Source organism: Tyto alba, unplaced genomic scaffold, assembly GCF_018691265.1.
Source record: "Tyto alba isolate M040663 unplaced genomic scaffold, T.alba_DEE_v4.0 Super-Scaffold_42, whole genome shotgun sequence".
NCBI classification, from domain to species: domain Eukaryota; kingdom Metazoa; phylum Chordata; class Aves; order Strigiformes; family Tytonidae; genus Tyto; species Tyto alba.
The window spans coordinates 15,593,152-15,606,326 of record NW_024881318.1 but is presented as its reverse complement, the minus strand read 5'-3'; the positions used below and the strand labels follow the sequence as shown (position 1 = coordinate 15,606,326).

Sequence of the window (13,175 nt, the reverse complement as noted above, 5' to 3'; positions counted from 1 at the left end):
TTTCAGGCTGGATTTTTCCTGGCTAGATATCTACCCAGAATTACACTTTTTTTTTTTTAAAGCTATACTATAGCTTAATTGATTATAGAGTAGAATTGGGCAGGGAGATCTTCATAACTCCTTGATACCTCAGTGCTTTTGAATGGAAGCTTTCAAAATGAGAAAAAGATTTTTACATATTATACTGTTTCAGAATCACAGTTCTCACTGTACACCACAGTATCAACTGTTGATGCCATGAAAACAGCTGAAGTATTAGTCTTACATCCAGGTTGCAAAGTGTCTGGGCAAAACATGCACCTGCCTTGGGAAAATACACTTTCACTTAGTGAAAGAAGTTTCATACACCAGACAGCAATGTGGACAAAGCTAAATTTTACTGTGGCCTTTGTTCTAGGATGAAATCTACAAGGTTGTGAGCGAGTGTGGCCTGTCACCCTCCCACCCTCAGAAAATCAGAATGATACAGAATTGGAGATAAGTGTGGAGAAATATATATGGTCACAGCTCATGGCAGTCAGTCTGATCTAAGAAGTTTAATATCATAGTGGTATTTCATAATATATGGCATTTGTTCCAATACAAATGCATCAGAAGGATTAGCGTTTCTCATCATTAATGTAAGTGGACATTAGAATAGGTGTTATTCAAAGATTTGAGTCAAATGTGTTTTACAAAAAAATACTTATGCATTATAATACAATAATTGTGAATAAAGAATTTGTTATCTCTGTCTTTAGGTTACTTATGTAGGATGTGGAAGATGAGGGCAACCTAGGTATACACTGGAGTATATAAAACTTTTGAATAGGAGCAAGCTTATATGGGAGGAGGCAGCAGAGAGCATGGGGAAATAGGGATATGGATGTAGGAGTTTAAAACAGGTAGACAGAGACAAAACACACTAGATAAGGTGCTGAAAAAGGCCTGTAGTTGACTGAATAGCCACAGAACCTGGAGCAGAACAATTGAGTTCTGGTGTGTAGACCAGGCTCTGGCTGGGATAGTGAAAACATAGTGAAATAGAAATTGGGCTGGAAGATGAGCATTGAAGAATGTGTGCTGTTCCTAGAAAATAGAAATTAAAGTCAGCTTCATGGGGAAGCACTGTATTTATTATGATCAGCTAAAGAAATAGGTGTGGTATGAATAAATTATATTTTTGAATGAAGCATTCTTGCAGAAGAGGTAATGTAATAGCAATACAGTAGAGTACAGTTTGAAGCTGCCAAGCCCTTCACCCACTTCTTAAATCAAGGAATGATGTTTATTTTAATCATAAGTAAGAATTGTAATATGAAGTTACATTGAATTGAATGGTCACAAACTGCGTTTTCGCTATGTAAATGTGGTTTAGAGATCATTTAGTTTTGGAACTGAAAGTTTTATAAACTAAGGAAAAAATTATTGACAGTGAGGGTGCTCAGACACTGGAACAGGTTGTCTAGAGCAGTCTTCCAATCTCTATTCGTGGAGATGATCAGAACCTGACTGGGTGAAGCCATGAGAAATCTAATGCAACTTAAAAATCAGCTGTTCCTTGAACATTGGGTTAGAACAGGTGACTTCCAAATTTTTGTTTCAAACTAATTGTTCTGTGATTTTTAAGCTCCACCTAGTTAGTAAAGCCAACTGAAATGAATATCTTTTCATATAAAGAGAGCTGGAATTCCTTGAACTCAGAGATGCTTATAGGAATATTAGAATTTATTTTGGAGAAGAATTGAACTACAAATAAAACTAAGTTACCAGGTCAGTGAGTTAGCCTCTCTCTGCTCTGCTGTGCTGCAGTACCTGTTTGCATGTCCTTAGCCCACAGAATGTACAGAGTTATTTGGTTCAACTTTCTCCCACTATGTTGGGGAATTAAACTAAGTTGAATTACTTTCTTTGTTGTGGTGAAGAACACTCATGTGGTTTGTTACCATACCTCAGTTGACATACTGTATTTCATTGTTGCTCTAATAACTTGAGCACATGTCTGAATCTTTTGGAATCTTATTTATTGGAACTAAGTTGAAATACTTGATGTGGTGCAGTATGGAAAATTATTACTGAAGGTAGAGATTAGTAAGAGAATTGTAGGGAAGGAGATGGTAGAGGTGGTTAACAGAATTAGAAGAGTGATTTTTCAAATAGGAATAATGGCAGTGGAGTTCCCTAGGGATTGGTTCTGAGTCTTACTTAGTATCATAATATTCCATACTAATATAAATACTTGATGCAAGGAAAATATTGTCAATACACAGGTAACTACAAAGCTGCTCTGAGGAAGCTAGACTGTTTGGAAAGAAAGCACTGTCTGGAGCAGAATGGGTAGCACAGCTGAAACTTCATCTGAAGTGATGCATATAGTTCTTGCCATCTGTAGTCAAGAAAGAAGAATAAGTAATATTAGGATAGGTGCACAGAGGCACTGCAAGAAAGATCAGTGGAATAGGGAGTCTGGCAAAATAATGTAGGAGGAGGTAAGTTCATCTCAGCAAATGTGATGAGGCAGTAATTGAAAAACAAGGATAAAAACTCTTGTTAAGTTAAATGAAATTGGCACAAAAATACTTCTGTGTAAATTAATTACATTTAAATGATCATCGTAATGTTCAAAGATTTTCAGTAAGACCATGAGTAGAAAAAGGGATGTCATAAATTGAGAAAAGATGTCATCATGAATTTCTGTAGCATAACGTAACATAACTTTTAAAAAGGAAGGAACGGTCAATTCTAGAGTATTTTTCTAGCAGTCTTGCAAACTCGATCACTAGCTCTGCATGATGTTGCAGAAGCAAGGGGAACAGGTTTGCTAAAGTAAACATGGTCATAGAACTATGTTAGCCTAATAAATAAAATTATTTGGGCTGTTCATTCTATACCATGATAAGGAATTTCAGTACAAAAATAGCACAGAAGAAACTAAACTGTATACCAGAGTCTTCGTAATAGTCCTGCTGATAACAATCATAATCTCTTCACAATGTTAAATACTTAAAACTGTCAGGTAGCTTTAATCATATTTATTCTGAGAACAAAAGCATTTTCTTTGATAAACTGGCTGGTGCTGTTACTTCATAGTGTGTTGTGAGCACTGTATCATATTTTGTAATAGTAACTTAAGCAAGGTTTCATGAAACTTGGAAGAGCCAAGTTAATGCTTCCTGGACAAGTCCCTGTTCTTTCTCCTCCCATTTTTTTTGCCATTCCCTATGTATAACATATGTGGACTCTGGCACTCAGCAGACTTGTTTTGTAAGCTCCAATGTTTCAAGGCCAGGAAAAAGAAATCTCATTGTTTTCTGTTAGAGAAATGAGTTAAATCAGTGCACTGAATACCTTGACAAGTAGCAGAACTAGCCAGGGGTGGAATAGGGTGGCATAGTCAGGTCTGGTGTGTGAGAGGAGGAAACAGTAAGAGTGAGGATAGGGTGGAGCAAGACCTTCCTTGTTGGCAGTATCGAATTGTTGATGTTCTCAACTGCAGACTGAGTTTCACAAACTGCTATCTATTTTCTCTATTTAATGTGTTTTTAGTAGATATATATGATAATTGCCTCAGAATTTGTGCATATTTTACAATTCTATACTGCTAGTTTTGTAGCTAATGCAGCCTAATTTTATAGATTATCATTCAGTTCTACCATGATACAGTAGTTTTCTTGAATTCTCTGGTGGAGTCCAGTTTCTCACCTTAAACTGATAAAACAGTCTTCCTATGTATGTCAAGTAGGAGGAATTGTTTCAGGTAGTGGTGGGAGCTACGCCAAAGTGTTTTAGATCTTTACCTTCTACTGCTATGCTAAGAAATTGAAAATAAAATGAAACATAATTGTGAGCACAATTTACAACTGAATTAAATTTGGATGGAATGCAAGTAGTCTTTTTGGCAATCAAGGGTCTATGATGGGAAGAAGGTGAAGTCCAACCTTGGAAATCCAATAGTAATAAATTTGTCTCTGTTTCTGTGGTAAGAATTTTTTTTTTTATTGTATTGAAGTTAATGAGTTTTGCTCTAATTAAAATGACTAAATCAGTTTTTCTAAAAAAACAAACAAACAAACAAAACCAAAACAAAAAACCAACAAAAAACCACAAACAAACAAAAAACAACAAAACAAAACAAAAAAACAACACAACCCCCCCCCCAAAAAAACGCAAAGGAGTAATAGAAATGTAGAAATGTCTTTTGCAAAAATAATCATATATATAGGCAAAAGGTGCTTAGTTTCTGGTAGTTATGTCAGAGGTAATATTACAGACTTTAGGAAAAGATACAGTAATTTGTTCCTCTTGATTTTGAGCATAAACATACTGCAATTCCATTGTGCCACGGAGTATATTTTCTTCAACTGAGATTTCATTTTTCTATTTTCTTATGAGAAATAGGGGATACTACCTTCTTGATAGGCATAGAGTTGGTTTTGAGTTATCTTTTAATGGTGCTATGGAGATGTGAAGCCCTACAGAGATTCTTAAGTATTAGTGAACAGTGCAATACTAAAAAATTCATGATATGTGTGCATCCACAGAAACTTGAAAATGATACAGCCTTTTTAATGGAGGTGGAAGAGAGGTAATGAAAGCCATTAAAGCGTATGCATAGAGAGATAGCTGCTGCAGGTCTGTTTATAGAACAGACAAGTATTAATAAAATCTGAGATTTTGAAATGTGTAGGCATTAGCTAAGTACGTTGGATTAATCTAATTACTTACTGTCTTTTTCCAATATAGCCAGCAGCCAGCTTCGGGTGTAGCCTATTCCCATCCAACTACAGTTGCTAGCTACACTGTCCACCAGGCACCAGTCGCTGCGCACACCGTTACTGCAGCCTATGCTCCAGCAGCAGCTACGGTTGCTGTAGCCAGGCCTGCTCCAGTAGCTGTTGCAGCTGCTGCAACAGCTGCTGCATATGGAGGCTATCCTACAGCACACACAGCTACAGATTATGGTTATACACAGAGGCAACAAGAAGCTCCACCACCACCACCTCCTGTCACTACGCAGAACTACCAGGTGGGTTCCAAAAAAAATCACTTCTGTTGTATATTTTTTTAAAAAATGATATGTTAAAAGGGGGAGACTTGTTTGGATAAGAGAATGTGATGGTATTTATTTTTTTTTTTTTTCTGTGAATCACAGTTTGAGTACAACTCAAATTACTTAGTAACAAAAACTGATAAAAGGTAAAGTGATTGCAGTCTCATATGGCCTGTATAGGGGATTATCAGCACTAGTACAGCAGGAGCTAACATTTAGCCATTCACCCAATAAGCAATGAACTGATGTTTACATCTAAGTGGTTTTGTGAAACTACTGCAGAAAAGAGTAGTACTGTCTTGTGTCACCTAGCTGAAATGTTCAAGGGACATGCAGTAAGCTGGGTCATTGAACTGATGTAGCTGAAAAAAACTGTTTCAATAAAAATTTTCAATGGACATAGAAATAGCTCCCTTGTAAGATTCCTAGGTACCACAGGAGTTCTAGTACCAAACATATGAGAATATTGCCCTAGGAGAGGAACTACCCTTTGAGTAGTTTTTGAGTACCCTCTGCAAGATCATTGCCTAACATTGTGTGGCTACAGGCTTCTGCAAAAGGAAACTGTAGTCTCTTTTCATGATGTTGAAATAGTATGTCTCTTATAATAGTTTTTTAGCTTTTTAGTCCTAAACTTACCAAGGCATTATCTAGATTCTAAATAGTATCTTAGCTTGTTTAAAAGGACTATACTATTGCTGAGTGTTCTCAATTCTTTCATATGGCTTTTATAATTTGTTATATACGGTAATGAATTATAACACAGGAGGCTTTCCCCTAGCACAGGTACTCATAATTACAAGGTCAGTCATTAAATGCATTCAGATGGAAAAGGAAGTCCTCTATACTAAATAAAAACCATTCCAGTTTACACAGGTTGGATGGAAGAGACTTTTTATTGTTGTATTTCTTGGAAATAAAAATAATTTTTATACATTAGTACACTTCAGGTATAGTAGTTCATGCCTTGCTACCCCTCAGTTGATCAACTCCTTACGCTTTACCATAAATATGGTGAGGATGAGAGAATGTATGTATATATATATATATAGCAGCTTCCAGGCCTTCCCATTCTAAACTTATTAGCTATCTCCTGAGTTCTAGAGGTGTCCAGTGGGCTACTTGCTTTGCCATTATAGACTAGATATGGTTCCCTGATCAACTAGTTGATACTCCAAAAAGTAAAGGAGGCTTTAGAAGTATCAATTTCATACTCTAAAAAATAAAACCAAGAAAACTGTTGTTAATGATGGGATTTTTAAAGTCAGTATAGGGCCATGTTTGTAAACTGGTGAGTTTATTGTGGCCTGTAGAAATTCACATCTTGTGGAGATTTGTAGTGGTTTTTCACTTCGTATTTTACAGAAATGTAATCTGATACAGTCATTATGAAAAAGTAGTGAGAGTAGTTGCTTTTCAATAGCAAAAATAATTCAGTAGGGAAAGTAATTTGATAGCATGAAGTTAATACCTGTATTAAGTGTGAAAGACAAGCAGGGTTGTTTTCAGGCCTGAAGTATCAGTAAAGGTAAATTTAATTTATTTAATGCATTTATTTGTATATACTGTATCTGTAGATATTTTTTTTAAATCTGCTTTTGTGGACCAGCAGAAAATATATTGTTTCTTTGACTCTGCTAATGACTTTTATTACTCCAGGTGTATACACTTAAAGGAGAAATTTGCTGGTTTTTCTTTTTTGAATTTTTAGGATTCCTATTCTTATGTTCGCTCTACTGCACCAGCTGTAGCTTATGACAGCAAACAGTACTATCAACAGCCAACAGCGACTGCGGCAGCTGTGGCTGCTGCTGCCCAGCCTCAACCTTCAGTAGCTGAATCGTACTACCAGACAGGTGGGTGGCATGATTCAAACTGCAGTCATTATACACAGTCTGTGTACTACTTTAATATCTTAAAAATACTTCTTTGAATATTTGACATTATCCAGATACGTTTTTTTTTTTTTATTTTCATGTAATCTCTGTCAATGTGTAGAAAAATTTGCTGCACCTGCAACTTGAACATTATTCTGACATTGCCACAAGTAGCTATCTATGAGGTCTGAATTGTTGCTAAATACACTCAGAACATACTTCTAGGAAAACTTCTTGTTTATTTGTCTAGAAATATTGCTGAAGTAGGTTCAAATAGTCAGTAGTGAGTTCAGATGATAACTTGATTAGAAAGACTTTTTAAATTCTTAGTTACTTAATCTACGTAGTTCTTAAATTCCTGGTATCATGATTGCTACAAAGCGTAAAGCCTATTTATTTTTTTTTACTTTAATTAGAAAATATAGGAAATTTTATGTGCACTTTGGTTTAGTGTACTCTAGTGGAAACATTGAATAACAAGATTGTTTAAAAGCATGGCAGCACAGTTAAATAAATCTGAGGCTTGCTAGTGTGAGCTGTGACATGATTAAACAGTTGTGTGATACGTGGTACACAGTACATAACCGTAACTGTAAAAAAACAAACCAAAATAAAGACCAAAAAAGCCCACAAAAAAACAAAACCAATCAAACAACAACAAAAAAACTCCAACCACTTGTCACGCGTTTATTCCCCAGCATATTGTTGTCACTCCATACGGTTTGCATTTCATTCAACTAAAATGTATCAGTGTTTGTACACTTTTATTTTCTATCCTACTTAGCTCCAAAAGCAGGATATAGCCAAGGAGCAACTCAGTATACCCAAGCTCAGCAAACACGACAAGTGACAGCTATAAAACCTGCAACCCCAAGTCCAGCAACAACTACATTTTCTATATATCCGGTGTCATCTACTGTGCAGCCAGTGGCAGCAGCAGCTACTGTTGTTCCATCCTATACTCAAAGTGCAACATACAGTACAACAGCAGTTACTTACTCTGGTAAGAATTTTGCATATTATGTTTCTGGGATCTGCAGTTGCTACAGGAGCAGCTTTAAACACTCAGAATTTTAGCAGTTCATGTTCAATTACATCATAGTCTGCTGAGAAGTATCAGCCAGTTCAGTCATTGTGATGGCAAAATATTTTGCTGTATTTTTAAAAAAGGTTTCATGTTTTTATGTGCCTGTTTAGTTACATGTGAGAATAAACAAAGTGTTGGCATTTCTACATGCAGAGTGTATTGTGACTTATTGTAAGGTTTGGAAAGAAAAGATGGGGGATAGAAAAAACAAGGTAATGCATGCACACAAATATTACCCAGGGAAATTGGAAGGGAGCATGCTGCCATCAAAGAGCAGTTAGAGACAGGGAGAAGCAGTCCAATATAAATCTTTAGGTTTGGACTGTATTGACCCAAGATGGGAGGAGAATGGGTGCTGAAAAAAAGATTTTTCCTTCAAACATTAGAAATCCAAAAAGTACTTAAAGATGAAAAGATGTTTACTTTATGGCCGGATGGTAATTCACTGGCATATTATAGCTGCCTTGGAACTTTGTCTTGTTTGTTTTCTGTTTAAAAAGGGATTTTAAGACTTTCTTGAGACAGAACCTGATCAGAGGATGAAAATAGTTGAACCAGTAGATGTGGAAGGTTTATGGGAAAACTGGCACAAAGGTGTGAATGCTCAGTTTTCTTCATTTATATAACTTTGATACTAGAAATCAGTGACTGCATAGCCAGGTTTTAGTGGGCAAGCAGATTCTCTTTACTAAAACAACTTAAGTCAGTGAAATAGAATGTAATAGCAATAGCCATTCTGTGTTTTATCTTCATTTTTTTCCCCTTCCTCTACATAAAGTCTGTCTTCACTGCCACTTGGAAACTTGAACAGCAGATCTGGTTCTGGAGGACTGCTTACTTCAAGTGGCCTTTGATAAATCTTTTATTAAAATTCTCGTTACATCATACTCAGTCTTACCAAATGTATCAGGAAATTTCACGTATTCTTTAGGGATGTTTTGATATATCTAGTGTAACTGAGTATCTGCAAAGATGTGTCTAAAATCAGATATATTCCTGTTATAATTGGTAGCTAGGTATTTGTGTACTGTGAAACATCAAGAAAAATTCATACTGCCTGACAAGATCTCAATAAATTGTTTATATACTGCCATGCCCCTCCCTCCCAACTATTATGCAACATGTTTTGAACTGGTGTATTATGTAATTGATACATGATGTACAGTGATGTAACATTTGTTTTATTTTGATCTTGGAGGTACCTCTTATTCCGGCTATGAAGCCGCAGTGTATTCAGCTGCATCGTCCTATTACCAGCAGCAGCAGCAGCAACAGAAACAGGCAGCAGCTGCAGCTGCTGCTGCTGCAGCAACAGCTGCTTGGACAGGGACCACCTTTACTAAAAAGGCACCATTCCAAAATAAGCAACTGAAACCAAAACAACCTCCCAAACCACCCCAGATCCACTACTGTGATGTTTGTAAGATCAGCTGTGCTGGACCACAGGTACCTGTATTATGTAATATTCTGCTATACACTTTAGTCATAATTTCTTTGGCTGAAAAACTAACCCCGTTAAGAATATTTGCTAATTTTTGAAGACGTGATTCTATACTTGTACTAAAGGAATAATCAAATGAAAATGTGCGCTGTTACAGAAAGATTTGCTATGAGAAGATAAAAAGGTATATCCCCTGAGCTTGTACAGAGAAGCTTTAGCTATGCTTTGGACTTCAGAAATACTGTAAACTTTGATTTGCTTTTAGCATAGCAAACTCCGTAGAAAATACTTTTTTTCAAAACTATGGATTTACATACATTTTGTGAATGATAACACTGTAAGTTTATTCATTGTTGTATTCCAGCATCTTGGTTTAGTTTCATAGTGGGTACAGGTGAGTAGAAAGTAGATAACAATTCACACAGAGTGCTTATGTGTGCTTTTGGCCAAACAACAGCTCTTAGTCTTTAGGTAAACTTGTCATTTTTCCCACCCTGTCTGCTCTCTAGATTGCCAGTGTTTGTATAGAAACAAATACCAATTTTGCGTTTCATTTTCAGCACAGCTTTATGCACTACTTCCTTTTGAATGGTTCTTTTTTAGTTCTCGGGATACACTTGATCACAGTGGTCTTGTAGTTTCAGGAAGATTCAAACTCAAGAATAGTAGAATGCAATGCAGGAAAGTACCATTTTCTGATCATATCACATTTTCAGTGATAATATCTATTGAGCAGTACTTGATTGAAGAAGTGGAGTAAAGCCCATATTCTGTTAGCTAAAAGTGAAGTCCTGCTGGTGAAGGAAATTTCTTGATCTTAGGAGTGGCCTCTACTGCCTTAGAGTATGTCATATGGAGGAAACGCTCAGTATAGGATGTATTTCTTATACAAAACATGGTTTATGCTATTTTGTATATTACAAAGACAGCTTATTGTGTGTGTATTGTTTGTTTAAACAGACTTATAAAGAACACTTAGAAGGCCAGAAACACAAAAAGAAAGAAGCAGCATTAAAAGCTTCCCAGAACACCAGTAACAGCAGCACTTCTGCTCGTGGAACTCAGAATCAGTTGCGCTGTGAGCTTTGTGATGTGTCTTGTACAGGTGCAGATGCTTATGCTGCCCATATCCGTGGAGCCAAGCACCAGAAAGTAAGAGTTTTCTTTTGTTCTTACTATACAAGTCAAGTTGTGTATTTCTTCCCATCATTTTTTCTTGTCTTAGAGAGGAGAAAGTATGCAGAAACAATATAATTTGAATTATTTTGTTTGAAGACATTTAGTTCTGCTTTATATTTCAACCTTATCTCTGAGCTCACTATTAAAAGGGCCTTGTTGGGTGAAAGGGGGGAAAAATATTGCCATGGTATCAGTGAGGAGAGGATGCATTGAGGAAAGTGCATAAATAAGGAAGGAGGTATAGAGTAAGACAGAGAAAAGAATTAATGAGGACATGCGATAGCTTGATTGTGCTGCCTAGTGCTTTTCAAGACTTTTTTTGCGGTTTGTCTTGTCTGGTGCTGTGAAGCTTCCAGTGCACTTCGAAACACTGTAAACTGTGTCAGTGCCAAGGGACAGGACTATTATGCATCACTGTGGTATTTCTTGCAAAGAAAACTGTCAAGGAACAATGTAGACTTTATAGTGAGTGTGTTTGAAAGACTTCTGGTAAGCATGTTTTCCTTAGCATTTGGGTGCAGTTAGGTGGACATTCTGGAAGAAAGACACTGAGCTGCACTATGAACCCCTGTGGGCTCTATTTTAAATTTGGCCATACAAAAGCAGATGCAATGGCAGCATAGAATGTATTTAGATATTACAGATTTTCCTCATAACCCTGGTAAGATTAATGTCAATAATAAATACAGTATTAATATCTGGCTTTTGTAGCTCTTTGCATCTCAGACCACTGTGAAAAGTGACATCAGTAACATTGTTCCTATCAATATATCTCATAGCAGATTTAGAACAATTTTCCGCCAGGTGCAAAAGTTATAATTTAGACAGACTTGCCTAGTGTTCTTTCTTACGTTAATAAGCTGAGCTATTGCATTTTTGGCTTATGCCAAATAACTCCATAGGTATATGGCGTGTAGTATATATTATCTTTATATATTTGGATGTAGCTTTCTCCTTCTCACAGGTAGTGTCATGGATCGAGCTCAGAGGGCAACTGAGTACCACACAGCCGCTCACTTCTCCTTCCCCTCCAGTGCTGAGAAGGGACAAATGAGCCAGGCTTGGGATTTGAGATAGGACAGGGAGGGGCAAATCACCCATTATGGTCACGGGCAAAAAGCAGACTCATATGGGGAAGAAAATAAATAAATTTATTACATAAATTTATTACAGGCACTAGCAACAACACTTAACAGAGAAGGACAGTGAGAAGTGTTACCACATCTTGAGAACACCTTCCCCCCACCCCTCCCTTCTCCCTAGGCCCAGCTCTGCTCCTGGTATCTCTCTGTCCTCCCCCAGTGGCGCAGGGGCAGGGAATGGGGGGTGCAGTCAGTGCTGACACTTCCATCTTTGGTGGGGGAGCTTCTGGAACTTGTTTCCCCTGCTCCAGCATGGTCTGCCTCTCACAGCAGACAGTCCTACACAAATCCTCCCTGACGTGAGTCCCTCCCACGGGCCGCAGCGTTTCCCCACACTGCTCCGGCATGGGACACCCCCGCATGCTGCAATCCTCCCAGTGCTGAGCTACTACAGCGGGGGCTGCTTCTTCCCACAGGATCCCAGCTCACTTTAATTGTTCATGTGGGGCCCCTCATGGGCCATAAACCAGTGTCTGCTCCACTGGTGACCTCCATGGGAGCTTGAGGGGGGCCACCCTGCCATCTCACCACAGGATACAGGGGGGTCTCTGCTCCGGCACACCTCCCCCCTCCTTTCTCCCTCCGTTCCTCCACTGACCTTGGTATTCATGCAGCTGCAGCAACTCCTCCTCAGAACTCCGACTCCTCCTCACCATGTCCCTTCTTAAATATATTATTGCACAGGCACAGCTGACTGGCTTAGTTTTGGTGCAGAGGTGGAGCTGACTTGGAGCTGGGGGAGCCTCGCGATGCTTCTCACAGGGGGACACTCCTATTGCCCCCTCCCCTGCTACCAAAAAACCCCACCACTCACTCAAACCCAGGACAGGTAGTCACTAACCACTGCTAATCAAGTTGTCATCAGGGTAAAAATGAAATCTCAAAGGACTCTATTTCTGTGGTACACTGAAGAATCTTATGAATTACACTGGAAAAAAGTAATTTTGAAGAGTTGCTTGAACTTAAGTTTATAATATTGTGTGACACTAGTATGTCTGTATTCTGATGGGGAACATAGTTTGAAAAATAAGAACAGAAATCTAGGAAGTATATGTATACAATTGTGTGCATATCATGATTATGTACATGTGGTTGCATTAAAGGCATGTCTCTCAGATTTATATTTTTTACTGCCATTTGCTAAACCCAGTCTTTAGTTTTGATTTTACATGTTTTGTTCTTATGGGCTACAAGCATTGCTTTTTCAGGTCATGATCAGCTGTCACCAAAATGAAGTATTATTCTGTCTCAAGCATGTGATGGAAATGCCTCTGCTTATTACTTCTAAGAATAAGCATATACGTCTTTAGTTTTTATAAGATACTAAAGAGCTCTGGAATACACTTTCACCCTCCTTAACTATCTCCGCAGATGTGTTCTGTTTCTTTTTTTAAAAACCCAAACCTGTGCCTAAGGAATC

The 13,175-nt window shown here is 37.7% G+C and overlaps 1 protein-coding gene and 1 non-coding gene across 4 annotated transcripts in view; both read left to right on the top strand.

Annotated features, from left to right (window-relative positions):
• ZFR (zinc finger RNA binding protein) overlaps nucleotides 1–13,175 on the top strand; it is a 42,162-nt gene that overhangs the window by 8,111 nt on the left and 20,876 nt on the right. For all 3 annotated transcript variants that reach the window (XM_032992256.2, XM_032992254.2, XM_032992257.2), the window contains exons 3-7: nucleotides 4,723–5,005; nucleotides 6,741–6,885; nucleotides 7,691–7,909; nucleotides 9,192–9,439; nucleotides 10,395–10,586. In XM_032992256.2, coding sequence (XP_032848147.1) covers nucleotides 4,723–5,005; nucleotides 6,741–6,885; nucleotides 7,691–7,909; nucleotides 9,192–9,439; nucleotides 10,395–10,586 — 1,087 coding nt within the window. The remainder of the gene's footprint in view (nucleotides 1–4,722; nucleotides 5,006–6,740; nucleotides 6,886–7,690; nucleotides 7,910–9,191; nucleotides 9,440–10,394; nucleotides 10,587–13,175) is intronic.
• LOC116961396 lies at nucleotides 2,744–2,880 on the top strand. Its single transcript, XR_004406982.1, has one exon. It is a non-coding gene; the product is annotated as a small nucleolar RNA SNORA66 (small nucleolar RNA).